This window comes from Phragmites australis, chromosome 21, assembly GCF_958298935.1.
Source record: "Phragmites australis chromosome 21, lpPhrAust1.1, whole genome shotgun sequence".
In the NCBI taxonomy this organism is placed as follows: domain Eukaryota; kingdom Viridiplantae; phylum Streptophyta; class Magnoliopsida; order Poales; family Poaceae; genus Phragmites; species Phragmites australis.
The window spans coordinates 25,412,967-25,439,973 of NC_084941.1; the positions used below are offsets into that span (position 1 = coordinate 25,412,967).

At 45.1% G+C, this 27,007-nt stretch overlaps 2 protein-coding genes and 1 non-coding gene across 4 annotated transcripts; 2 read left to right on the forward strand and 1 right to left on the reverse strand.

Annotated features, from left to right (window-relative positions):
* Positions 1–3,378: 3,378 nt before the first annotated feature.
* Positions 3,379–5,768, reverse strand: LOC133903827 (aspartyl protease family protein At5g10770-like). 2 transcript variants are annotated; one of them, XM_062345289.1, is made up of 3 exons: positions 5,116–5,768; positions 4,728–5,029; positions 3,379–4,585 (listed from the first exon to the last, which is right to left on the reverse strand). In XM_062345289.1, exons 1-3 carry the CDS (start codon positions 5,345–5,347, stop codon positions 3,560–3,562), a joined length of 1,560 nt encoding a protein of 519 aa, XP_062201273.1. In that variant the 5' UTR covers positions 5,348–5,768; the 3' UTR covers positions 3,379–3,559. The 2 variants fall into 2 exon arrangements, with proteins under 2 accessions (XP_062201273.1, XP_062201274.1); XM_062345290.1 differs by having other exon boundaries at positions 4,728–5,011; positions 5,116–5,763.
* Positions 5,769–9,391: 3,623 nt separating this feature from the next.
* LOC133904189 (small nucleolar RNA Z247) lies at positions 9,392–9,530 on the forward strand. The gene has a single exon (XR_009907422.1). It is a non-coding gene; the product is annotated as a small nucleolar RNA Z247 (small nucleolar RNA).
* A 12,651-nt stretch (positions 9,531–22,181) lies between these two features.
* LOC133903627 (uncharacterized) lies at positions 22,182–23,161 on the forward strand. The gene has a single exon (XM_062345053.1). The coding sequence runs from the start codon at positions 22,342–22,344 to the stop codon at positions 22,921–22,923; it is 582 nt and encodes a 193-aa protein (XP_062201037.1). The 5' UTR covers positions 22,182–22,341; the 3' UTR covers positions 22,924–23,161.
* The last annotated feature ends 3,846 nt before the right edge of the window (positions 23,162–27,007 follow it).

The window sequence follows — 27,007 nt, forward strand, 5'->3', positions numbered from 1 at the left end:
TTGCGAAATCATCACCCTCTAACACCATGCTGCTGTCGAAGGATATAATTTGCAGTGTGCCACTTCTAGTCTCACTCAGACCCCTGCTCCCCGTGATAAAAACATCGTTCAGGTCTTCAGCAGGGGCTCCTGTGTTCTTAGCCTTGAGATCGGGACCCCCTTGTATGGGAAGCTGCCCAAGTCACCAATAACTATCATTGCAAGTACGGCTACTGTCGGTATATCAGGAACCGGGGGTCCCCGAATCCCAAGGCCAGGCCAACAATCCGCCACGCGGTGCCATCCCGCGGAGTGTCCTCCGTGAGGTAAAGAATATTAAGTCCCGGGAGGGGGCGCTCGGAGCCACGGTCGGTGGTCCCCGAGCATCCCAGTTCCCCGATGATCCACAAAGTCTAAGTGCCGAAAAGAGAGTGCTCGGGGCTGCGTGCGGTGGCCCCTGAAAACCCGAGTACCCCGACGATCGGGAAAGCAAAGTACCGGGAGAAGTGTGCCCGGGGCCACGAGCGATGGCCCCCTGGGCACCCAAGTATCCCGAAGACCCGCAGAAGGAAGTTCCGGCAGAGAGTGCTCGAGGTTGCGTGCGGCAGCCCCCGAGCACTCGGTTCCCCGAGAATCCGTACAAGTGTGCCCGGGAGAGAGTGCTCGAGGAGGTGAACAGTACCCCCGAGCACTCGGTCCCCCGAGGACCGAGAAAGGGTGTTCTCGGGAGAGGGTGCTCGGGGAGACGAACAGTGACCCCCGAGCACTCAGTTCCCCGACGACTCAGGAAGCCCCCTGACGGAGGCCTCCGAGGGGCCCACCGATAAGGTGTTAGCAAGTCAAAGGCCTCCGAGAGGCCCACCGATAAAGTGTTACCAAGCACCATTAATCCTCGACCTTAGAGGACTAAGGCGGTGCTTGACGAAGTCCCTTGCGATGTCGTACGCTGTCAGATTCCTCTCCTTCAGGAACAAGATCTCCTTGTAAGGTTCTGATGAAGGGTAATCATCACTTTCCACCATAAGCTACTAATTGTAAATCCAAATTCATAACATCCCTAGAAATTTAGGGTGCCATCCCTAGAAATTTTCTTTATTATTCAACCATTTTATAGGACTAATTAAGTAAAAATAAAAAAAAAATACACTCATACATAAAGTTTATATATTGGAGCTTGCTAATTAAATAAAATATAAAAAATATAATTGGATCTAGCTACATACCTAAATATCATGGAGAAATTTTCTAATTCATTAAAAATCAAAATAAATACGCTCATACCTAAAATTTTCATGTAGGAGCATGCTAATTAATAAAAATATAATTGGAGCTTGCAACATACCTAAATATCATGGCTAATTTTTATAATTCATTATAAATAAAAAATAAATATGCTCATACCTAAAGTTTCTATATTGGAGCTTGCTAAATTAATTAAAATATAAAAAATATAATTGAAGCTTGCTATATATCTTAATTTTATGGCTAATTTTTCTAATTCATTAAAAATAAAAAACAAATATGCTCAAACCTATAGCTAATGTAAATCAATAATAAAGACACTTTCCACCATAAGCTACTAATTGAAGCTTCCGTATAATAAATGAGATATAATTGTATCTACATTGTATTAAAACATCATGGCCATAGGTGCATCTCCACCATTTCAAAATCTAAAGCAATTTAGCAAATAAAATTCAACTAGAAATGGATTGGAGATTAAGTTATATACCTTGGAATACCTAGGGCATGAGTATTTCTCAAAATTTTGAAGCTTATCTTTGCTAGCTATATACTAGAATCATCGAAGCCTCATTTCACGTACTGATGGGAGGCTTGACGATGAATAATAGAAAGTTACTATACCGTGATACTACAGGATTTCCCATAATTGTCAGGCATATCTCTATCTCTCGAAAGGGGATCCCTACAAGAAAGGAAACTACTCGCATGTATCCCATGCGTCCTGTAACCAAGAAGGTCGACCTCCAAGAATAGTAAGGAAGAGTCCAGATGACGTACGACACTCCCGTATATATACGAAACCAAGGGGACTTGCGGAGGATAAGCCAATACAAGTCATTACAAGCAATACGAGTCCCACAAGCCCATACAAGTTAACAAAAGCTAAGGAATAAGTCACTAACTAGATTTAGATTCATCTAAGCTAGCTACACCCCCTTGTAACAGGCTCAGATCAATACAAAATAAACATGACATAGTGTTATTATCCTTAGGGAGACGCAGACCTGTTTAAAACCCCTGTGTGTTCCCCTCTTAAATCGTCTACTCAAAACATCCCCTATTCTTTAACAAGTTGTTTAGATCGGCAGTTTAACAATCGTCGACAATTTGTATACTCCTTTCGGTTTGCAAATACTTGACATTTTGGAGAACGAGACGGTCTCCAAAATATGACTTTGATTACTATTTTCATTAGAATATACATATATAAACGAACAAATATATGATATTATGAATGTATTTTCAAGTCAAATCTATACATGTGATCTCCATATTTGCAAACTAAATATTTTAAAAGTTATTAATAGTCAAAGTTTCAAAGTTTGAAGATAGCCTTGTACCCCTGTCCAAAGCATCAAGTATTTGCAAACCGGAGAGAATAAGGGTTAATAGCTGAAGACACCCGTGTCACGTGGAGGAGATCGATAGAAAGTTCCATAATGATAGTGCAGAGGTAGAATCCTTGTTTAAATGTGTAGATGGTCCCGGCCTTGTCTCAATAGTTAGCGAACTTACTATTTCCTTTAAGGTGAGAACACATCTAGAACAAGCAGAGCCCGTACGTACTCGGTGTAAGTTTTATTAAATGCCATTATTTTGGGTATGCTAGTACCTATTTAATATTCTAATTTAATAAATTATTCTGATGTAAAATTAATTTTCAAGACAAATATACGCATATTATTTTCATATGATTGTCTTTTTAGATAACAGAAGAAAGAACTCTCCCACGCTCTGCATCTAAGAATGCAAATAACCAACTTACATGGTTGGTTTAAGCATTTATAAAAATATTGTTGCTCAAAGTGATCCAAGTGAGGACCTAATTATATTGCGCCAAAGTCACGGTAGGCAGGTTGCTGTAGATTATATACTTAGGACTCACATGTGTTGATTCATGAAATAATAAAATTTTGTTAGATATTAAAGATATAATAGGATAGAAATTAAGTGTCGAAATTGTGTTTTTTTTCTATAACGACATATTTTCGGAACTGCTGGGAGTAACACATTTGAATATTGTTATCAAAATGTCCAACCACAAAATCAAAATATATGCTAGGTCATTTCACAAACATTATATTTATTATTTTCGACATGAATATTGATAGGAAAAACACTCAAACAAGGTCCAATCTGTGAAGAAAAGGGGGGAAAAACAAGCTCCAAAAGTTTAGTTTGTATTGGACAATTCCAATATATAATTCATTAGCTTCATTTCACACCGAAGCTTTAGATATGCCGAGTAGCACACAACATATTAATTATCTGGCTTATTTAGGTGTTGATATCGTGCCAAAAAGGCGGTAGGTAGATAGATAGGTAGCTTGGGCGCTCAGCACGCACCACGGCGGAACCCGACGGAGCCGCCGGCGACATTATACAGGACCTCGATGGTCTGCAGCTGGACGTAGCCGATGATCCCGGTGGCGCGGTCGTCGCCGTTGGAGGTGAACGCGAGGCAGTTGTTGTACAAGATCCCCGACTGGTCGAGCTCCACGCCGGCGGTGCGGTCGAACACCAGGCTGATCGTTGGGAGCGTGATGTGGCGCACGCCGGTGAAGTCGTAGCAGGTGTCGAGCTGGCCGTTGGGGGCGGCCGCGCGGTACATCCTCATCTTGTCCCTGAACGCGGAGCGCAGCGCCTGGTAGGCCGTGGGCGGGAGGCGCGTGATGACGGTGCGGGAGTCCAGGACCGCGCCGGCGGCGAACACCGTGGGCGGCACGTTGAGGCGCTGCCCAGCGACGGTGATGGCCTGGAGGCGGACCTGGTACAACATCGCGGTCTTGAGAATGGGCGTCACCGCGTACCTGGAGGCAGACCTTGTCGGCAAGCCGAGAATGAAGAAGCCCTGGTGACTCGTCGTCGGCGGGAAGCAGTAGGAGAAGACCTGGCCGTATTGCGTCATGGTCTGCGATGTCAGCGACTGCGCGCCGCGGCCGAGCGCCATGATCCCGGCCGTCTTGCTGCTGCTGAAGCTGCCCCGCGCGGCGTGGCTGCAGCCGAACTGGAACTTTGGGACTTGCCCGTTGGGGCTCAGCGTCAGCAGGTCGGAGATGAACGTGCCCGACGTCGTGGAGCCGTCAGGGTACTGGACGCGGTACTGGCACTGGGAGTTGCTGGTGCAGCCATTAGCATAAGGCCCGAGCTGCCGGCAGGTGGGCGAGCTGCATGGGAAGGGCGCCGACGATCCCGACTTGGAGGGATCGTACAAGACGTCCGTCTGCGGATAGCACTGCGAGGCGGGGCAGGGGGCGCACTGCACCCACGCCACGTCGCTCGCCGTGTCGAGCAGCATCGTCTGCTTCACACCGGGCAGGCGGCCGCCGGTCGCCGCCGGATCAATGCTCAGCTGGGAGTCCTGTATATATAATTTGTGTCAATTAATTAATTGCTGGAACAAAAGCTAATTAAGCTTCCTTTATCTATAAAGATTAAAAAAAAGTAGGGTGTACGCACGTCCATAACAATCGGAGATCGATTATATATATATATAAATGTACCTTTGCCATGGCGCCGCTTCCATCGCCCACGCTGGCACTTACGGCGCCCCCGCCTGCTTCGTTGGTTACCGTCGATACGCTTGGTGCAAGTTCTAGATCTTCCTGAGAGACATTGCCGGAGAGCTTCCTTTGGATGTAGTGGGCGCGGTGTTGGTCCCATCGCAGCGTGTCGACCATGGACGGCGCACTGTCGTCCACCCCCTCCTCCCACGACGGCGAGCACGGGCCATGAAGACTACTCAGCGGCATCCAGCTGCCGGTATGATTAGCGGAGGATGGATGGACTGCATGCATGCCAAATACTTGGAATTCTTATTTCTCAGTTAATCCAACAAAAAGCCAAAACTTTATGTACGCTACAAGAACGGCTAGCTGTTAATATATATACCCCTGAGCCCTTTGCAAACGGCGTGTGGCTTGAGCGAGCTAGTCTCTACGACAATGTAGTTGAGCTCATCTGCTCCTGCATGTGCAACCAGAGATGTAGAGCTGCACAAGAGAAGCAACAGCAACAGAGGTACAGCGGAAACCATTGCTAGCGACTTGTGTGTTGTGCTAGACCGCTGCACCGATGCTTTCATCGTGCTGCAAACTCCTGCTATATATAGATAGACGACCATGCATGCACAGCTAGCGTATTCCTAGATCAATTGCATGATGATGCATGTGCTTCAAAAAATAATGTAGCGTGATCGTGATGCATGTGCTTCAAAAAATAATGTACAGATCAACTAACGCTCCTTTCGGAAAACAAATCAACTTGATAAATTGCATGATGATGTGCTTCAAACAATAAAAATGGAGTGAACTTTTTTCTTGAAAGATATTGATGGATCATAGTACCATCTTTAATTTCCTTTGCTCGATCATATATGCTCTCTTTTCTCTTTGCGTGTAGTGTCTCCACCGGAGCATCTTGGTGGACTAGCAGACTAATTACCTGCAAATAACAAAAAACCGATAGATCGCTGCCCACTTCCGCAGAACACCCCATTTTTGCCAGTTTTGGAACCATCAGCGTGAAAGGGGCAGTGAAAATCGGACACAACAGGCGATGATACTGCATCCAAAGCAGAACAGAAAAAAGAAAAACGGCGCAGTTCATCCAGTGCCACTACTACAAAACCGACCATATATACCGGCCCATCACTGTTGCTTCAAAAATTGGCCAAAAGTGATGGAGCATCACTAATGAGTGGTCATTAGTAACGGGTCGTAACATGATTCGTCAATGATAATAATAGTGACGGATCAAGTTGTGACACGTCACTAATGATAAGATCATCAGTGGCATGTCGTCCTAGGCCAGTCATTAGTGACGGATCATAACATGACTCGTCACTAATGATCCACTCATTAGTGATGGATCGTCCTATACCAGTCATTAGTGACAGGTCAACTTGTAATCCGTCACTAATGACTAACTTCAGTCACTAATAACGGTATTCGTAAATATTTTTTATTTTTATTCTATTTTTCTTATTTTTTTTCTCACCTCAGCAGCACTAGAATAGTAATCATTGTACATTTTTGCTCAAGTTTGATGTAAGATGTGTCGGCTATGGACACAATCGTGTGTTCCAAAAACGGTGCAGAAACTTTCGGAGGTGAGAACTCAATCTTTCAAGCCGTTTTTGGCCTTAAAAAATTCTTCGAACTTAAAGAACTTAGGGAGAAACGGATGTAACTTTTTTTAAATGTCTGTAAATTCAAAAAACGTCAAAATCGGAGTTCATATGTAAAAGTTATGCCTGTTTTACCGAATGCACTCTGGGTCACCTTTCAAATTATAACCCTCGACAGAATTTAGCAAAATTAGTCATTAGTGACGGATCTTGGTTATGACGCGTCACTAATGACCTTCGGTAAAGAAGGTTAAAATGATAAAATATCCGGTTTCTATCACAGCTACGTGATAGCAGGGGTAGTAAGGTGGCTACACGAGCGAGGAGTAGATCGCGGGTTCAATTTTCATGGGACGCAAACTTGAAAATAATGTGAAAAAGTATGGTTTGTGAAGTATATGGGATGGACCTGCGTTGGAATGACTTGGGTAAAAAAATATTTTTTGATTTTTTTTTAAAAAAAATACAAAAAATATTTATCGGTCATCAGTGACGGGTCAAGATTTCGACCAAATTCTACTAATTTTGACCGATACACACGATATTCGAAGAATGTGCCGGGGCTCGATATTCAGTCCTCACCCGCATTTTAGAACCCATATATGCGATATTAGTGTTTGCTTTTGGGCCTAAGCTGGTGGAGCACTGGGATCGTATTCCGATCTTTCTTTTGCTCGACCCATATATGCTTTCTTTTTTCTTTGCGTGTTGTGTTGCCACCGGAGCATCTTGGTGGACCAGCAGATTTATTAGCTTCAATAAAACAGACTAATAAAGCGGCGTCTGCTGTAAGATGACTGCATTGGACCTTTTTTTTTCAGACCGGTATAACTGTGTTCTTTAATCTAGTGCTGCGCCGATGGATCCATCAGGGAAATCGACTGCAGAAATTGTTTTCCTTTATGCAATTATCATGTCTTTTTCTTTTTATATTCCATCATGAAGTTTTTGTAGTTTCATTTCACACTTATTTCCTAGACCGCGCTAATATTAACTATTTGTTGCTTCGTAGGTGTACAAGGAGAAGTCAGAGAGAGAGAGTAAGAGAAGGCAAGGTGCCTATATACTTTGTATTTGACACATATTTAACAATAAATCTTCACTGTTCTTTTGGATATAGATCAGACGTTGTTTCAGAAAACAACATATTTGTACAATGCAAAAAACTAGAGTACATCTGTAACACCCTTGCTTTTGGCATTTCATAAAAGACACTAAAATTTGAACTTTAAAAAAATTCACAAACAAAATGAAATTCAAATGAATTATGGGCTAACTAACCCAATTATACAACATATACAAATTTCATATGTTGAAAACATGCATAAACTTGATCATCATGCTTTTTGGCTCCTATTTGGATTTTGATTGAAGTTTGCCAAGCATTTCAATTTGAATTGCTTTTGTTGGGCTTTATTTCCTTTTTGGAAAAATGATTTAAATTCTAAACTAAATCATATAATTGGCCTGTAGGCCACCTACCCTTTCTCCATTCTGCGCATAGGCCACCAACAACTTCGGCCCGATACCACGACACGATAGCCCATTAGCGGCTCAGCCTGCTTCCCACATCGCGCCAAGGCAATGTCGGCGCCCGTCGCTAATAGGTGGGCCTGGCATGTCAGCTCAATTGTCTTCCCAAGCCGATCTCCCTCTCACACTGTGCTCTCTCCTTTCTCACGATCTCTCCCGCTCTCCCTCATTCAAATCGGTGCAACGAACCTGTTCCCGCCATGCCTCACCTCCGTAACCACACGTCACCCACTTGCCCGTGTTTTCCATCGCCTAGGCATGTCATGCGGCGGCTCTGCTCTCTGCACTCTCCGCTGCCATGCACTGTCATCGCCGCTGCCCCAATCTAGTGCAATCGTCGCCGCCCACGTACACCGAAGCGCCAGTAGCGTCATTGTACCCTTTGAGGCTCTACGCGAATGTCACTGTGCGCCTTATCACCTCTGCTGCAGCATCCCATCAACTTAAGGATGAGCTCGATCTTTTCCATGGCCGCCCCGAGATTTTCATGCGAACATGGCCAGAGGTCGCCTATAAATAGTACGAGAGCATCGCCATGGTGACGTTGCACTTCCCGCACACCTACCTCTCTCTCTCTCCCATGCAAGAACACCACCACCTCGAGCTCTAGCATCACTGATCTTGCATTCCTGCCGTCAAGCACCTTTTGTGCATGACAACACCTCTCCACTGCCACCGCCACCGCTCCCCTGTTCTCGGGTTCACCAGCATGAACCGCTGATGCTCGCCACTGGCAAGGCCCCAAAGCCTCGGACTGTTAGATGAAGTAAGATCTTTGTAATCTCTCGCATATGCATGGTATTAGATGTGATTGCTATTGTATAAGGAAAGATAGATTTTCTTGTTGTAAATATAGGTGCCGATTACATCTATTTCATGCATTATTTGTAACATCCACGCAAGGGGATATTCCTTGCCTATATAAACATGCAACCGCCGGCCAAGAGGGTACACGGTGTTCCATCCAAATCTTCTGCACCTCTAATTTTACATGGTACCAGAGCCACAAACAATTAGATCTTATCTACAATGGCTAGCTCCTCCAACACCATGAATCCCCTCTTCGGCATTCCCATCTCTGAGAAGCTGTCGAAGAACAACCATGCTATGTGGAAGGCACAAGTTCTCGCTGCCGTCCGAGGTGCGCGCCTAATGGGGCATCTCACTGGTGCATCTGCAGCGCCCTCTGCTGAGATCGATGGCAAGGTGGCCGACAAGGCCGCCAAAGTCCCAAACCCGACGTATGATGAGTGGTATGCCATGGATCAACAGATCCTGGGGTACATCTTTGCCTCTCTTTCAAGGGAGGTCTTTGCCCAAGTCGTTGCAAAGGAGACTGCAGCGTAGGCATGGAGTGCGATTGAGACCATGTTCTCATCTCAAACTCATGCGCGTGTCGTAAACACGCGTATTGCTCTATCAATAGCCCAGAAGGGGAACCAATCTGTTGCAGAGTATGTTGGCAAGATGAAGGCTCTCGACGATGAGATGGCTGCCGCCGGGGGACCCCTCGATGATGAAGAACTCGTTGAGTATATTCTCACGGGTCTTGACTTCGACTTCAATCTGATAGTCTTTGCTCTTGTTGCAAGGACAAAACCTACTTCCGTGAGCGAGGTGTACGCTCAACTTCTCACCTTCGAGATGCGCATGCAGCTCATCGGTGGCGGGAACTCCTCCGGCTCCTCGGCCAATGTAGCGAGCGAGGAGGACGTGGTCGCGGTGGTGGCCGCGGGCGTGGCGTCGGGCGTAGCTGTGGCACTGGACGCAGTCGCGGTGGAGGTGACTACAATAATTAGCACCAAGGCTTCAACAGTGGAGTGCATAGCAATACCAACAACAATGAGAGGGTCAACACTAGCAACACGCAATCAGGATCAGTGTGTCAAGTGTGCCACAAGATTGGGCACACTGCTGACAAATGCTGACACAGGTACGATGAAACTTATGTTCCAGGTCAGAAGAACGTGGCGGCGGCTACCAACTCCTATAATGTGGACATCAACTGGTACACTGACACGGGGGCTACTGACCACATCACTGGCGAGCTAGAGAAGCTTTTAGTTCGTGACAAATACAATGACACAGATTAGATTCACACCGCTAGCAGAGGAGGTATGAGTATTAGTCATATTGGCCAGTCTACTATTCATACCCTAATTGCAATCTTCATCTTAACGATGTCCTACATGTTCCTAAGGCCAAGAAAAATCTTGTTTCTGTTCATCGTCTTGCTACAGATAACAATGTCTTTTTAGAGTTTCATCCTGATTTCTTTTTGATAAAGGACCGGGACACGAGAAGCACTCTGCTTAGAGGTACTTGCCAAAAAGGGTTGTACCCTCTTCCACATATGCCGCATGCAAAGCAAGCTTATGGAATGAATAAACCATCCTTTGATAGATGGCATAGTCGCCTAGGTCATCCTGCTGCACCTGTTACTCAAAGAGTTGTTAGGGATTTCAATCTTCCCTGTTTATTTGAGTCAAATAAAACCTCAGTTTGTGATGCTTGTCAACAAGCAAAGAGTCATCAGTTGTCGTATCCCATATCTACTAGTGTATCCAGTCATCCCTTACAACTTGTGTTCTCTGATGTCTAGGGTCCAGCACCTAATTCTGTTGGAAGATACAAATATTATGTTAGTTTTATTGATGATTTCAGTAAACTTACTTGGATATATCTTTAAAAGTTTAAGTCTAAGGTTTTCCAGAAATTTCATGCGTTTCAGAATCTTGTTGAACGACTCTTTGATAGAAAAATCATTGCCATACAAACAGATTAGGGTGGTGAATATGAAACACTCAATTCATTTTTTGGTAAAATTGGCATATCACATCTTGTCTCTTGTCCTCATGCGCATCAACAAAACGGAGCAGTTGAGCGCAAACATAGACACATTGTTGAAGTGGGTCTGTCCCTTTTGGCACATGCACATATGCCTCTAAAGTTTTGGGATGAAGCTTTCCTTGCTGCCACCTATCTAATTAATCGTACTCCTAGTAAAGTGATAAATTATTCTACTCCTCTTGAGCGGTTGTTTCAAATCAAACCTGAATACTTGTCCTTAAGAGTGTTTGGGTGTGCTTGTTGGCCTAATCTTCATCCTTTTAATAATCACAAGCTTCAATTCCGTTCCAAGCAGTGTGTTTTTCTTGGGTACAACAATTTGCATAAAGGATTCAAGTGCCTTGATGATGCCATCGGACGCGTCTATAACTCAAGAGATGTCGTCTTTGATGAAAATGTTTTTCCTTTCTCAAACCTCCATCCCAACGTTGATGCTCGTTTGCGCTCTAAAGTTCTTCTTCTTCCTCCAACTTTGCAAAATCCAAGCCTTGGGGATGAATCTGTAGATGGTCATGTGCCTAATGCTTATGATAATAATGGTTATGTTGAAGAATTACAGGTCTTCCAGTAGGAACCTGGACATGTTGAAGCAGAAGATCCAGGACCGGAACCCGGGGCTAATCCTCCGACCGAATCTCCCTCGGGATTGGTCCCTGGTAGTAGCGCAGGTGTCCTGCATGGTCCGGTTCTAGCGCAGGATTCTGCAAGCGAAACATCGACGCTGGCGCAGAGTACGTCTCCACAGTGCCAACCGATGCTCGATACGCGACATGCGGAGGTAGGGGGGAATCAACACCGGTTGAATCGATGTCCTTTGGGGCAGGATCTTCTACGCCCGATGGATCGGATGACTCTCCTGCACATGTGACGAGGCTTCCTTCACCAATTGCACCTGCAGCTCTACCAATGCCGCCACCTACATCAGGTCCAAGGACACGTCTTCAAGCTAGTATTAGTAAGACTCACAAATATACTGATGGTACTGTTCGCTATGGATATTTTACTTCATCTGGTGAACCATATGATATAAGTGAAGCCTTGAGAGATAAAAATTGGAAAAGGCTATGGATATAGAATATGATGCTCTTATTAAGAATCGAACTTGGCATCTAGTTCCACCAAAAAATGGGAGAAACATTATAGATTGCAAATGGGTTTATAAAGTTAAATGTAAGGCTGATGGGAGTCTGGACAGATATAAAGCTCGCCTAGTTGCAAAAGGTTTTAAACAAAGATATGATGTAGATTATGAGGATACTTTTAGTCCAGTAGTTAAAGCTGTGACTATCAGAGTTGTTCTATCCATTGTAGTTTCAAATGGTTGGAGTCTGAGGCAACTTGATGTTCAAAATGCTTTTCTTCATGGTATCTTAGAAGAAGAGGTGTATATGAGACAACCTCCATGATATGAAGATAAAACTATGCCAAATTATGTGTGCAAGTAAGATAAAGCTTTATACGGGTTAAAATAGGCACCTCGTGCATGGTATGCACGACTGAGTGCTAAGTTATATGATCTTGGTTTTAGTTCTTCAAAGGCAGATATATCATTGTTTTATTTCAATAAAGATAATGTGACAGTTTTTATGTTAATTTATGTGGATGAAATAATAGTTGTAAGTTCAACTCAAGAAGCAACCTCATGACTCTTGCGCAGTCTAAATAAGGAGTTTGCACTAAAGGATTTGGGAGAGCTACACTATTTCTTGGGTATAGAGGTAAACAAGGTATGTGATGGAATTATTTTGACACAAGATAAGTATGCTTCAGATTTGTTAAAAAGAGTTGGTATGTTCGACTGCAAACCTGTTAGCACTCCTTTGTCCACTAGTGAGAAATTATCTACTTTTGAGGGTGAGCCGCTAGGTGCTAAAGATGCAACACAGTACATGAGTATAGTTGGTGCACTTCAGTATTTAACCCTTACAAGACCTGATATCGCCTTTTCTGTAAACAAAGTGTGTCAGTATTTACATACTCCTACAGTGATACACTGGGCTGCCATAAAAAGGATTTTGAGGTATTTAAAACAGTCCACTGAGATTGGACTAAAGATTAGTAATTCCAAGTCATTGCTTGTTAATGGATTCTCAAATGCAGATTGGGCAGGGTCTATGGATGACAGAAGGTTTACTGGTGGTTTTGCCATCTTCCTTGGGTCAAACCTAGTCTCATGGAGTGCACGTAAATAGACAATAGTTTCAAGATCTAGTACTAAGGCAGAATATAAGGCTCTTCCAATGCAACTGCCGAGATAATGTGGATTCAAACTTTGTTGCGAGAAATTGGCATACAATGTCTGTCCACAGCTAGACTGTGGTGTGATAATATTGGGGCAAAATATCTTTCTGCTAATCCTGTGTTCCATACTCAAACTAAACACATTGAAGTGGATTATCACTTTGTTAAGGAACGAGTAGCAAGAAAATTACTGGAGATTGATTTTGTTCCTTCAGGAGATCAAGTTGCAGACGGCTTTACCAAGGCATTGACTGTGCTACAGTTGGAGAACTTCAAACACAATCTCAACCTAGCCCGGTTATGATTGAGAGGGACTGTTAGATGAAGTAAGATCTTTGTAATCTCTTGCATATGCATTGTATTAGATGTGATTGCTATTGTATAAGGAAAGATAGATTTTCTTGTTGTAAATATAGGTGCCGATCACATCTATTCCATGCATTATCTGTAACATCCACACAAGGGGATATTCCTTACCTATATAAACATGCAACCGCCGGCCAGGAGGGCACACGGTGTTCCACCCAAATCTTCTGCACCTCTGATTTTACACGGACAACCCATGAGGAAGCATTGAGGAGCCTCATTGGGGCTGTCCCTAGCCCTCTCTATCTCTCTCTAGCCCTTCAACCACCACCTCACCATGCGCCTCCATCTCCACCATGGTCGCCATTGTCGATACCTGCTGGCACGACTTCTCCAGCTCAACCAAACCACCAGGGAGCTTCGCCTTGACCCACTGAAGGTAGCAAGTGCCCTAACACCATAGCCCGCATCTCTGCCACCGCTCCTTATCGCCGTTTGTCACCGGCAAGGGCCGGCCAGGTCAAAACTCCCCAAAGAAGTGTTCAGCGAAGCTCCAGGAACTCTTCGGACTACCAGGTTGGCTTAGAAACCCGATGTACGTGCGTTTATGCTTTTCACCCTCCACCGGTGAAACTCCGACGGGCCTGCACCATTCCTCTGGCCACTTTTTGATGACAGGATCACCCCAGCTACCTTCACCGTCACTTGTAGATGGTCGTAGCCTAGGTTGTTGTCTATCCCAATGACGGAAGCGCCGTCCGGGGAGCTCCGACGAGCTCTCCCCCGTTTTCGTCGGAACCACCGTTCCCTGCAGCCTCACTCTGGTGTTCGACGTGGCATGCCACGTGGCCGCCATTTTTCCCAGCTCCACGCGGGTCCGCATGACCCACCAGGCATGGTCCATGGTGGACCTGTCTCTATGGTCCACCACCGGTCCATCGTGGGACGAGCGCACCAAAGCCATGAGCCAGCCCCACAGACCCGGTCTATGGCATAGTATGAGCCTGGTTTGCAGCACAGTAACAACATATTCAGGGAATATTCTCCCCTTTCCACTTTCCGATTTTCCTATTTTAGCTCTAATTTAGTCAATTCTTTAATCCAAATTCAAACCCTATCCAACCAACCAGTTTGATAATTTTTAGAGTTTATTTGAATTCTGTATTTTGAATTTGGTTTGAATTTGGATTAGTTTACTATCAATGATAGTTTTGCATATTTTAGATGACGAGGAGTTCGAGGAGGAGCCCTATGACCTAGATTATGAAGAAGGGTTTGAAGAAGACTTCGACGGAGCAAGTCTTAACTTCCTTGATCATTTTGATCCCATTTTTGCGTATAATCAATCGACCAACTAAAATTGAACTATATCGCATGTTACTTTCCTATTATTTTAAATCTTGTGATAGTTACACCCTATGATTGTGATATGCCAATCCTTGTATATCAAAGCACCACATGCCATGTCTAAACATAGGACTTTTCCTACATTAGCTATAATAATGTCTGGAAATTGCCTTCCTACTAGCATGCTTAGGGTTACTATTCATCTATGATATACACTGCGTTCATTTAGAAACATTGTCATGCTTTTGCGAACTGTGTTAAATGGGTGTGCATTGGTGGTGTTAGTGTGGAAATGTTGTGTGGTGCTAATCAACCTAAACCTTAGCAATGGTAAGTAGGGTATCTCAAAGTGTCAGGATTACGACTTGGAAGTGATATTCACATGAACATATTGGAATTCAAGTGTTATGGTTACTGGGAGAAACTTTCTCTGGCCGCATAAGGACCGAATCTTTGGAACTCAATATCGGGTGTAAATCGTACAACCACATGCCTAAAGTGACAAGTGACCTCACCTGTTAAGACTTAGCTAGACTATACCTAGAGGCAAGGCGCAACGGGAATCCAGGGTAGGACCAATGGTTCATGTTATTCTGCAGATTATCATGATTAAAGTGTGTACCCTGGCGATCCATTGGAACATTCCCGTGGGTAGAGATCCGGATAAGTTTGGCGAGTGCAGGGCTTGTTATGCCACCCCAACCACGACGATAGCGAAGGTTGAGCAGATCATGTGGATAAAGTGTATAACCTCTGCAAAGTTAAAACTATTTGAATAGCCATTGTCCTCAGTCATGGATTCACTTTGCACGCTCGCAAATATTAGCTCATGTGTGAGTCTCCTGGGCGTGTGTATTTTGGAAATGCTGGCTTTGAGTTGTGGCCTGGTGGTGTAGGGCTACACACCATCTTAAAATTTGGGAACTCAGGAGATAGGGGTATACCTCCTTCAGGGCCAACAACCTTTATTGATAACTCTTAAACTGGGTTTGCAAAATGTTTAAATTACACCATGAGTACTTATCACCTGCATCAAATTGGCAATACGCTCAAAACTAAACCCTATAGCCTATTCCTTGAATATCCCCTATGCATCTATCAACCCCTTGATGTAGTGTTATGACTTGATGAGTATCTTAAATACTCATTTTTACTTGCTGATTCACATATCGAGCCTAAAAACGGTTAGAACAACAACAGCAATGAATACTAGAAGAAGAAGATCACCTATGCGCTTGAGTTGCCTCTGGCAATAGGCTTATCTATCTTCTGTTGTTTAACTCTTTAATTTAGTTGGTCAGTTGTTGGTATTGTAATGCTTATTATGAAAAAATCAAGGTTAGATAGAGTGGTATCAGAGCTATGCTTGGCCATAAGGACGAGACCTGATGGGGAAGCGAGTAGGAGAATATATTCATAAAACTATCTAATAAAACTTGCTTTCCTATCTTATCCCTATCTCTTATTCCTCTTCTCTTCCTTGTCTCTTGCAAAAATTTTATCAGTTGCTCTCACATCTTCCAAATTTTTGGTAGATGGATGATAACTGTTGGGTGGACGAAGAAGGTTGGTCGAGGTTTTACTGCCTGAACAAGACTAGATTTCCAAGGGTACTTTGGGAAACCTTGATGAGATTCGGATATATCTCAAAGTTTGAGTATCATGGAAGAGAGTATAAAGAGAATGACACCGATAAGTGTGAGGTACATGTGAATATCTTCGAGACTCCGGAACACTCGGACTGGTTACCTTGGAGTGTTACTGCTACAGGGGTAGAGTTCAGCAATACTATGGAAGTAGCAACTCGCAAGGCATTATTTCATTTCCACCAAGGTCACGAGAAGGAGATTGGAAGTACGCCGTCCAAGTACTTTCCTGTGTTGGACAAGACCTGCCCCGTGTGGCGCAACAACACGGGAACATGTGGGGCTGGAAGCATTGTCAGAATATATGTTGATGGTCTCATTGTGATAGGAGAAAGTCCAGAAGAGATCATGGGATTCAAGTAGTAGATGATGAGTGAGTTCGAGATAACCGATCTCGGATTGCTTAATTACTATCTCGGGATTGAGGTAATGCAAGAAGATGGGCGAATTACAATCAAGCAAACAACGTATGAGAAGAAGGTCCTTGGTCAATTCTGTATGCTAGATTGCAATCCTACAAAATTCCCCATGGAACAAAGGGCGCAGCTGCATAAGGATCCAGATGGACAGTCGGTTGATGCAACTAAGTATCATCGCATCATTTGTTACCTGAGGTATTTACTCCATACAAGACCTGGTCTTTCTTTTGCTGTCGGGGTGCAGATTTATGGAGAAGCCCACGGTGATGCATCGCAAGGCAGTGAAGCAAATTCTTTGATATTTGAAGGGCACTGTGAATTATGTTCTTGTGTATACCAAAGGAGGAGAAACAGAGTTTATCACCTGCTACACAGATAGTGACCTGGTTGGTGACATGGATGACAGGAAGAGTACTGGAGGTATGACTTTCAACATTAATGATAGCTTGGTGTCATAGAACTCGCAGAAGCAGAAAACAGTGGCTTTGTCTTCCTGCGAGGCTGAGTTCATGGTGGCAACGGTGGCAGCATGCCAAGCACTGTGGCTTAGAAGTCTGTTGAGGAAGCTGATAGGAGAAGAACTCAAAGCAGTCAAATTATTTGTTGATAACAAATCAGCGATTGCTTTGATGAAGAATCCAATGTTTCATGGCCGCAGTAAACACATTGACACCAAGTTTTATTTCATCCGTGAGTGCATTAAAGGAGACCAGATTGAGATGGATTTCATTTGCACGGAGGAGCAGCAAGCTGACGCTTTAATGAAGTCATTGCCGGCGGTGAAGCTGGCGATCATGCGACATCTTTTGAGAGTTCCTGATCTTGACCCACGACAAGATTAAGGGGGGGTATGTTGGACTTAATCCTGGTAGTGGGCCTCAGGGACTCGATTGAAGTTTGAAGTCCTGGTCGTAACTTGGAAGGTTCGATCGTGCGGTGTGCACGGGAGTAGATAGAGTTCGAGTCGTAGTCAGATCGTGGGATGGAATGATTCAGTTTAGGATTCGGAGTTAGCATGTCGCTATAAATATGAGTTGTAATCTCTAGTTTTTTGGAAGCAAGATATAGAGTCGTGCAAGTCTTAAGATAATAGAGTCAAAATTTCCTCTAGAGAGCTTTCGCCTTGTTTCTTATGTTTCGTTGATCTCGTCGAGTGTCTGGGACTTCTCGCGAAGTAGTACACGACTTGCACATTGCTGGTTGATCGGTGTGATCAAGAGCAGCACATATATGGCGGATAGCCGAACTAGTCATGATCGAGCACGTTCGACTGGTCACTCGAGCAGGTCGTGACTCGTGGTCGGACTGGTCGTGGTTGAACGCAAGCTGGTCAAAAAACCTGGTCGGTCGTGGTGGTCGTGAGAAAGCCTACTCGAGTCATGTGCTCGAATCCTAGTCGAAGCCAACATGTAGTGCACCGTTGATCGAGGTGACAAGAACCTCCTCCATCTTCACAATAGGTTCGTCCTTCGTAAGGACGATGTGCTCGCTCCAGATGACAAGAGCGGAGCAGTGGTGACCCGTTGGCGGTGCATGCATTCGGATTGTTGCGGTGCTTCCGATCGAGTTCTTCCTAACAGAGGCGTTCTTGTTGACGTCATCGTTCTAGATCAGCCTCCTCCCACTACCGGGCTTGTTCCTTCTCCCGACGGTGGTTTTGCTCCTCTTCTTCTATCTTTTCTCGTTCCTCCCAGTCTTGCTGGGCTCGACAGGGAGAGACGGGGTCCTCATCATCCTCAAGATCATTGTCATTGTTGCAAGGAGGTGTTGCACCAGAAAAAATTTATGGTGGTCTCGGAGGAACTTGAGTCATCTATTTTTTAGATCGGATGGTCTAGATTGGTTAGAATACTACCTATTATTTAGAGGTAGTATGAGTAGTATATGAGAGGAGTATATGTAGTATAAGGGTATTTTTGGGAAAAAAGAAATAGCATGGTAGTTATATCGTGCAAATTCATAGGTTTAATGTTTAGAATGGCCTGAATGCTGATTATTTAGTTGAACGATTATTTGAGGATTAGGTATAAAAAAAAAAAGATTGCAGTGCCCTTCAATGGTATGGTGGGTAAATATTAACACTACTGTCACAATTACAGAAATGTCCAATCACGTGGACGGTCAGATTAAATTTATACTACCTTTTACCTACAGGTAGTATGGACCACCATAAAAGGGCTCGTTGCACCAGTTCGACCGCCGGTGTTATTTTGTCAGCACGAAGAACTTTTGGAGACTCCTGCCATGTAGATCCTCCAGTCACTGGGGCGATCGAGGGAGTATTCCTCGTACTCTTCAGTAAAGTTGTCGCAGCGGTAGTAGGAGCCGTCACTGTCATCGTCGTTGTTGGCCGGTCGTGAATGGTGATCGTCGATTGGTTGCTTGGTTTTGGACATGGCTTCTTTGGCGGTAGCAGCCTCGCGGAAGGATGTGGCACTGGTCGGTGACTCTATATCTGACAAAGCAGTTGTTGATGATTAAGGAGCAGTGAGCGACAGGGAGTCATCACCATTGGAGGCCGCGGATGTCATCATTGTTGGGTTTCCCGACCCCTCAAGACCACTCACGACCAGCTGCTCCGAGCAGTAGTCTCACGACCAGCTCCCACGAGCAGCAGTTGCACGACCTGCGAGCACACGTCCGACCAGTCCACGCCCGACTACACAAGCAACCAGCACATGTACGACCACCTTGTCTGACCAAGAGAACGCCATGACCACACGAACAACTCGGCGAGAAGCAAGACAGACGATCCGTCAACCGGAACTCGACGATTTGCTGGAACACGACGAGAGAACACAAGAACACACAAATTTCTGAGGCCGCGATAGCTTAGCCTTTTCTTTTCTTCTATTTCTTCCGAAGTCTAGATCCGAGATCTGAGCTCACTGAGTACTTAACCAAGTACTTCGATCTTTCCTCGATCCGATCGAAGATCCAAGCTCTCCGAATACCTAACCAAGTACTTTGAGTTTTTCTCCCCGATGCATCTAAACTCCTATTACATGCCCTTGCTTATATAGGCCCTGAGTACTCAACCCGCCAGACATACAAGCTAACCGACTTGTATCTGGACTCTGTGCACCTGCACGTGTACTTTTCCATACAAGCATACAGACTCGACTCGAACTCTACGACCTGGACACATGCAAGCATACGACTCGGACTTGATCGACCGCCGTGTATTCCGCGAACTCGTAGACCTTCTATACGAGTACGTATACGGCAACTGGCCAACCAAAACTATCCTAGCTTTCTAATGCATGTATTTGACTTGCCTATACTAAATACTTAACTTACCTAAAGACACCAAAACAAGATTAATTTCCAACAATCATAGACCTGACGGCCAACCGCGGATCAGCCTCCAAGGAAACGAGCTCTATCGGTGCTGGGACGACGGCCAGCGTTCTTCTCTCCGGTGATCTCTTGAAGATTGTCCGATGCGAGGCTTCCAACCTCGGCATGCTCGAGTTCAGAAAAGTGCTCCGAGTGGAGGGTAATCTCCTCCACCAAGCAGGCGCGTTCATCGTCCAAGAATTGTATCTTGTCGGCCGAAGCAGGCGTCGTGACATTCGTCTCACAGAACAATCGGCATTCCCCACGAACGGCGCCACTGTCGACGGATTAAAGTCGGCACAGAGAATTTGTGAGGAAAAAGGGGGAAACCCCGATTAACAATGCCAATCCAGCAAAGACAAGAACACGATGTTACCCAGGTTCAGGCCCTCTAATCGGACAGATAAATAGCCCTACGTCCTTCCTTCCACTATACTTTGATTGATAAGTACAATAGGAGAGATTATACTGGCTTGAGTGATCGGGAGAGTGAATGTGTTGTGTGTGAGTGTGAAAGATTTCCAGAGAGAGCATCCTGAGCGCTCTAGACCGGTTATATACCAGCTGAAGTGGCGGTGATCATCGGCCAAAGGGACAGGGCGGCGGTCGTATATGTCCCTTCGGGCTTCTGGTGGTTATATTATCAGCGACTGTTTTCCTGATCGGCTTTCACGTGGATATATCGTGGGTAGCTAGCATTCTATTTGCAAAGAGGAGATGGTAACCGTGGGATATTCTTCACGGTTATCACCTTAATTGCTCCCTTTACACGTAGGATTAAGCCGTGATCTGGTGGGATATGTTAGCAGGCCTAAACGTGTATTCACAGATCGGATGCTGATCTGGACATTAGGACGAGCCACCCGATGGGTTAGCTGATAGCTTGCAGTCATGATCAGCCCAAAAACTGATCTTAGCTGGTCTAAACCGTGATTATGGTATCTCAAATCCTGATATTATTCCCTCATCAATTAAACATGGACACTTTACCGGTTGGCTCCACACGGCCAGAAGGCACGCAACCCAAACTCAATCGAATCGAGAAAAGGATGTTACATTAATAATCAAAGCGAGCAGTACATTTGAACACATCAGGGGAATGAGTTTTTCTTAATAGAAAAAGGGGGCGTCATCCAGAGGGCTGGATGTAGATCATGAGATGCTAGCGCTGGCCGGCAGATTCTCCGTGCACTGTACGTCAGCAGGCGTCTCCTCAGGGTTGTCACCGCCGACGGTGATGAACGAGCAGTAGAAGGTGTTTATCTCTGGAGTATTGTTGTGTCCGGCGTAATTCTCGACGATGCGGGTGCCGTTCAGCTGCAGCATCGCGTCAGGAATGGTGCGGCCATTGAGGAGCCAGTTGAAGTACTCCGTAAGCATAGTACTATTATTATTTGTGCCAGTCGCCCGTAAGTCAACGAACACAGAACCCAGCGGCTCCACGGCAATGTCCGAGACCTTGAACTGGATGAAATCTTCCGCCGTCGCCGATCCGTTGATCTGGCCGCGCAAGGTGGCGACGATGCTGGTGTAGTAGATGCGGATGCGACCGCTTGGGTTGAGGGCCTCGATGGTCAAGAATAAGGTCACGTTACCCGAAGACGAAGTGTTGTTCACGGGTACGTAGCCTTTGACGACCTTGACAGTGAGGTCCCCGGGGCGGAGAACCGTGACGACGGCGAAAACGATGACCACCAGGACGAGCACGGTCACTGCGGAGGCCACCGCGTAGCGCGCCGCGTCGAGACACTGGAACTTTGGTTTCTCGTCGCCGGCCGCCATGTGCATGCGTGCTTAGCTAGCTCTGGCTGCTTTTCTGTGGCGCTTCGCGATCATAAGCATCTGCGTGCGCGTCATGTTTTGATCACTTCACCCAACTATTTATATATACTACAATAAGTGATCCCTATCGTAAAATACAAGGCACGGGAGAGATCGATTAGCAAAAGGTAAAGAAGCCAGCCGAGCCGAGAGGCACAAAGTGAAAAGTGGGTTGCTTAATTGATGCTACGTACTTTATTCTCTCGCGCGCGAATTCAACAGATACAAAGACAAGCATACATTCACACATACAAAGTGAAAAGTGGGTCGTTGCTTAATTGATGGTACGTACTTTATTCTCGCGCGCGCGAATTCAACAGATACCAGCAAGGCAATCACGCATGCACACATACACTTGTAAATTACGCATCACCATGCACCACACATGTGGACATATATTCTCCGATGTAGCTAGCTACTAGCTCAGCTTGCTAACTCTGGGTCGCCTATTCCACTTGGGTTCGTTCGGTTTGTAGCTAGCTAACATATGCCTATGGCTGAGCAGGGTCAGGGCAAATCATGGAAGACCAACCACTACATCCTCGCAGCTCTCGGTGGAACCCTCGCCGCCACCGCCGTCGTCATCATCATCTCCCTCATCCTCAGCCCCGCGCACATCACCTTCTTCGTCGCCCACGCCTCGACCAAAAATTTGGAAGACGGCACCAAGAACCTGACTTTGACCATCGCCGCCTACAACCCCAGCCGTCGGTGCCAGGCGAGGTACCAGAGCGTCTTCATCGACCTCAAGAACACCACGAACACAGCAGGGAAACTTTCGATTCGCGCCAACGTCCCCGACAAGACCTTCCCGATTGCCTACGTACGGGGCCCGAATAGGACGCTCATCCACGCGTCGGTTCTTCTGGTCGGAGATTACATGGCTTACGCCGGCCGGCTGAACGGCAGTGGGCTCACCGTGGTGTTGTCGGCGCTGGTGCGCTTCAAGATCGGGGTGACCCCCACAAGGATGTACGAAATCAAAGTGTTCTGCTCTAGCGTCCTCTTCCCTGATGAGGACTCCAACTCTAGATCGCTCCAGAGCAACATGATCCCCTGTATTGGTTAACATCTGTACCTGTTGCATGTCGTGTGCTGTCTATGTGTTTCTTCGTGTGGACCTGCAATTCTCCATTTCCAAATTAATGTAGTGCCTAGTAGATCGTTTTCATACATTGGTTGTTTTGGGTCACTTCCTATGTACGTGTGTTAAATGTATTGTGGTGATGAGTATGCCACCTTAAGTTGAGAAAAAAAGATTTTCGAATTTGCTCTCAAGTGTGGTTTTGAATTGTTTTTACTTTTTGTTCTCAGCTCCTCACCGGACTATTCGAGTGGAGCTGGAATAGTTTTTGTTGATTTATTGCTAATTGCTTTCGAAGAAATTCTTTTTTTTAGAGAGAGGAAAAAAAATCATCCATTAGACCACTCCCAATGCATGATGTCTAAAGCTATATTTGAATTCTTAGCAAAGAGAAGATGCAAGAAATGCATGCTAAAAAACAACCACTACCACAGAAAGGGGCATTTGAGCCCCCTCTTCACTGTCGGTTTAAAAATAACTAGCAATGATAAGATATCACTACCGGTTCACAAGGATCGGTAGTAATGTGTCACAGTATATAATGGTTTTGTCTGTTTTGCTCGGCACGTGGCGGCTCCTTGCGCCGAGCTTGCGTGGCGAGGCTTCAAATTTTGGTGGAATCCACGTGACCTAGGTTTTCCAAGGTTAGTAAGTTACTCTACATTTAATTTATACTTAGATTTACTTGATAGATTGCTCTAGATTTTGGAAATCAGTGCTTGTTCCGTGATGAATTTTGAAGGAGCTAGAGCTCCAAGTGACTTAGTGAATTTAAGCTAATTGATTTTAGGTATACATTATCTAGATAAGTAGGTTCATCTACATTTTATTTGTACTTAGATTTATTTGTTAGATTGTTTTAGAATTTGAAAAAAGTGCTTGTTCCATGATGATGAATTTTGAAGGAGCTAGAGCTCCAATTGACTTAGTGATGACACGGTTGCTTGCAGTTGCAATAAGGGGCATTCTGCCAAAGAAAGTCAAGAGACTCGATCATAAAGTTGTGTTCATTCTTCGACACGGTCTCACAGAAGGTCATCAATCCGTTAAAACTGGAAAAGCTACAGGATGACGTGGTCCATACTCTATGCTAGCTTGAGATGTGTTTCGCTCCATCTTTTATTGATATCATGACCCATCCCATGGTTCACATCGTAAGAGAGATAAAGATCCTTGGCTCCTTATTTCTTCATCAGATGTACCATTTTGAGAGATTGATGGGGGTTCTAAAGAAATATGTTCGTAGCTGAAGTCGGCCAGAAGGTGCATTGCCACAGGGTGGGGAACAGAGGAGGTCGTTGAGTTCTGCGTTGACTACATGAATCTCAAACCGATTGGTGTACTTGTATCTCACCATGAGGGGAGGCTACAAGGGATAGGGACGATAGGTGTGAAATCAGTTCATACAACCGATCGTGTTTCCTTCTATCAAGGACACTTCATAGTTCTGCAACAATTAGTTGTAGTGGGTTCATATGTCAATATGCCTGTCAACATGCTACGCACCAAAAACCCAATAAAGTTAGAGGATTGGATCACGAGAGAGCGCAAAGATCATTTCGGTGATTGGTTATGTAGACACATTATGAGTAAAGATGTAGAGGATGCTGAGTTAAAACTGCTTGCTCATGGATCGTCAACTACAATTATGACATTATAAGGATACGACATCAAAGGATATACATTTTATCCAAAAGCACAGGATTATAAGTGCAACAACCAAAATAGCAGTGTATGTATCGATGTCTACGATAGCAATGGCAATAGGGAGACCTACTATGGATTCATAGTGGAGATTTAGGACCTCCAGTATGGACCATTGAATGTCCCTCTTTTTCGGTGCCAATGGGTCAGACTCCCACGAGGAGTGAACATCGACAAGTACAACATGACTACCGTGGACCTCAAGCTCGTCGGTTATAGAGAAGAACCATTTGTACCTTCTAATGATGTTACACAAGTCTTCTATGTAAAGGACCCAACTGACAAGGAGCGCCACGTGGTTCTTCAAGGAAAAATAAGGATTGTTGGAGTTCAAAATGTCATCGATGCGGAAGACTATAATAAATTCGATGACCTCCATCCTTTTGGAAAGAACATCGACCTAAGTCATGTAGAAGACACTGAGGAAGATACTTACATATGCTATGATCATAACGAAGGTCTAATCATTAACTGAAAAAAGCTTTGATACATGTATTCATTAAGGATTTGCTTAAATTTGTATTAATTAATGACATGTTGTTTCATATTAATTAATATTGAAGGATATATATGTTTCAATATAAATAAACTATATGAATACAGGAAAAAAATACTCTACAAAATATTAAGAACATGCTTTAATGTAAATACTATGATTTAAAAAACTACATAAATAAACTTAAAAATTCAATCTAAATATCCATGCCAGTTATATTTTACAACTAGCAGTGATACTCCTAACATCTCTGTTGGTTCTAATATTTAACTGGCAGTGATGTTGGGGTAACACTGCCAGTTGTATACTATAAATTCGGCGCCCCCAACCCCTAGCTGCAAGACCTAACATTTCCAACTCCTGCCGCCACCCCAATGCTTGCCCCGACGCCTACCTCCTCTTTGCTCAACCACCCTAGGGCCCTGATGCCCACTTCCCTGGTGCCTTGACGCCCGCCGCCAGCCGTCCCGACACCCCCGGTGCCCCGACGCCTGTCGCCCCGGTGCCCCAACGCCCGCCAGCCCAGGTGTCTGTCGCCCCGATGCTCTGCTACCTTGGTGCTTTACTACCCTGGTGCCCCTACGCCTGATGCCCTTCTACAACCCCAGTTTCCCATCGGCCCGATGCCCTGCTACCGCCTTAGTTGCCTATCCTTTGCCTTAACAATTTCGGGTTTGGACTCTTCTCTTTGAGGGCTTCGGCCGAGCTGTAGTCTGTAATCTAAAAAACATGTATGCAACATTTGGCATTTGCAAGATGTGAAGAAACATGTAGTCTTTTTGTGCTCATACTTGTAGTCAGACCTTAGTCTAAGCTGGAAACAAGAAAAGAAAAAAACTCTTTATATGACATTTTTGCTTATGTATCTTTATATGACATGTTTGAGCGAAAGGAGCGCAAAACGCTTCACCGACATTAACAATACATAACATTACTGTCTTTTGGAGATCCATTTGAATGATGCATCAAAACGCTTATCAAGAACATTGTGGTGTTAATCCTTGGTCTTAGTTTTCATAAATGTATTTTTTGACTATCATAAATGAAGAGCCATTTGCCTTGGGCAAAGGCCGGGCTTGGAGCAGGAATGCGGGGATCACGGAAGCCGAAGTTCCAGAGACCTCGTGCTCCCTCTTTCCTCTGGCCTGGGGATCCTCTGGGTCGGGCCATGCACGGGCCGCTAATTCAAGGTGGAGGTAGACACGGTTATACAGCTCCTAGTTCCCCACCAGGTCCACTCATCAATCGCGCTCTGTCACAGTCGGCTTGCCATGGAATCTCTCCACTACCGCTGTCGCGTGGTCCAGTTGTCGGCTTGCCTAGGCAGTCATTTGAAACAAGAAGCCTACTCACGTCTATGGACTCAATGCTGGAAAGTGAGGAGGACAAACTAAAATTGTTGATGGGCCCCGAGTACGTGTTGGGGGCCTCTCCCTCACCTTGAGTGAATGAGTGGTCCTAGTCAGCTTGGAGGTGTCTTACCCGCAGCATCGTGAACTCCTTCGCAAGGTCATGCAAGCTCATCCTCTTGGCGACCTTCTGAAGAAGCTCCACCGGTGTGCCGAGCCGGACCTCCAGCATCTCTACCACTAAGGTCTGGACGTATGTGATTTCTTGGCCTGTGGTGCGGAGGAGGGACCCGAAGCCAACATCGTAGTAGAACCACTTTTGCGACCACCCGGTGTACCACCGCTCATTGGTGGCCCTCACATAGAACGTCTCCTGGTACTCCAAATAGATCTGGAAGTTGATGCTCGTGTAGTTCAGTGCCTTATTCACTCCGTTGTCCTCCATGATCTTCGCCTGGCAGCTGGCCTCGTGCATCACTGCAAAAATGTCCCCTTGGCCTTCGGCGCCCTCCGCACGCAT

Bases quoted from the DNA above. Each gene is read 5' to 3' on its own strand.
- LOC133903627 (XM_062345053.1), top strand. From the start codon at position 22,342: ATGCCTATGGCTGAGCAGGGTCAGGGCAAATCATGGAAGACCAACCAC.
- LOC133903827 (XM_062345289.1), bottom strand. From the start codon at position 5,347: ATGGTCGTCTATCTATATATAGCAGGAGTTTGCAGCACGATGAAAGCA. The intron at 5,030-5,115 runs GTATATATATTA...AAGAATTCCAAG, and splicing joins CGTTTGCAAAGGGCTCAGGG to TATTTGGCATGCATGCAGTC. The intron at 4,586-4,727 runs GTACATTTATAT...TTATATATACAG, and splicing joins GAAGCGGCGCCATGGCAAAG to GACTCCCAGCTGAGCATTGA.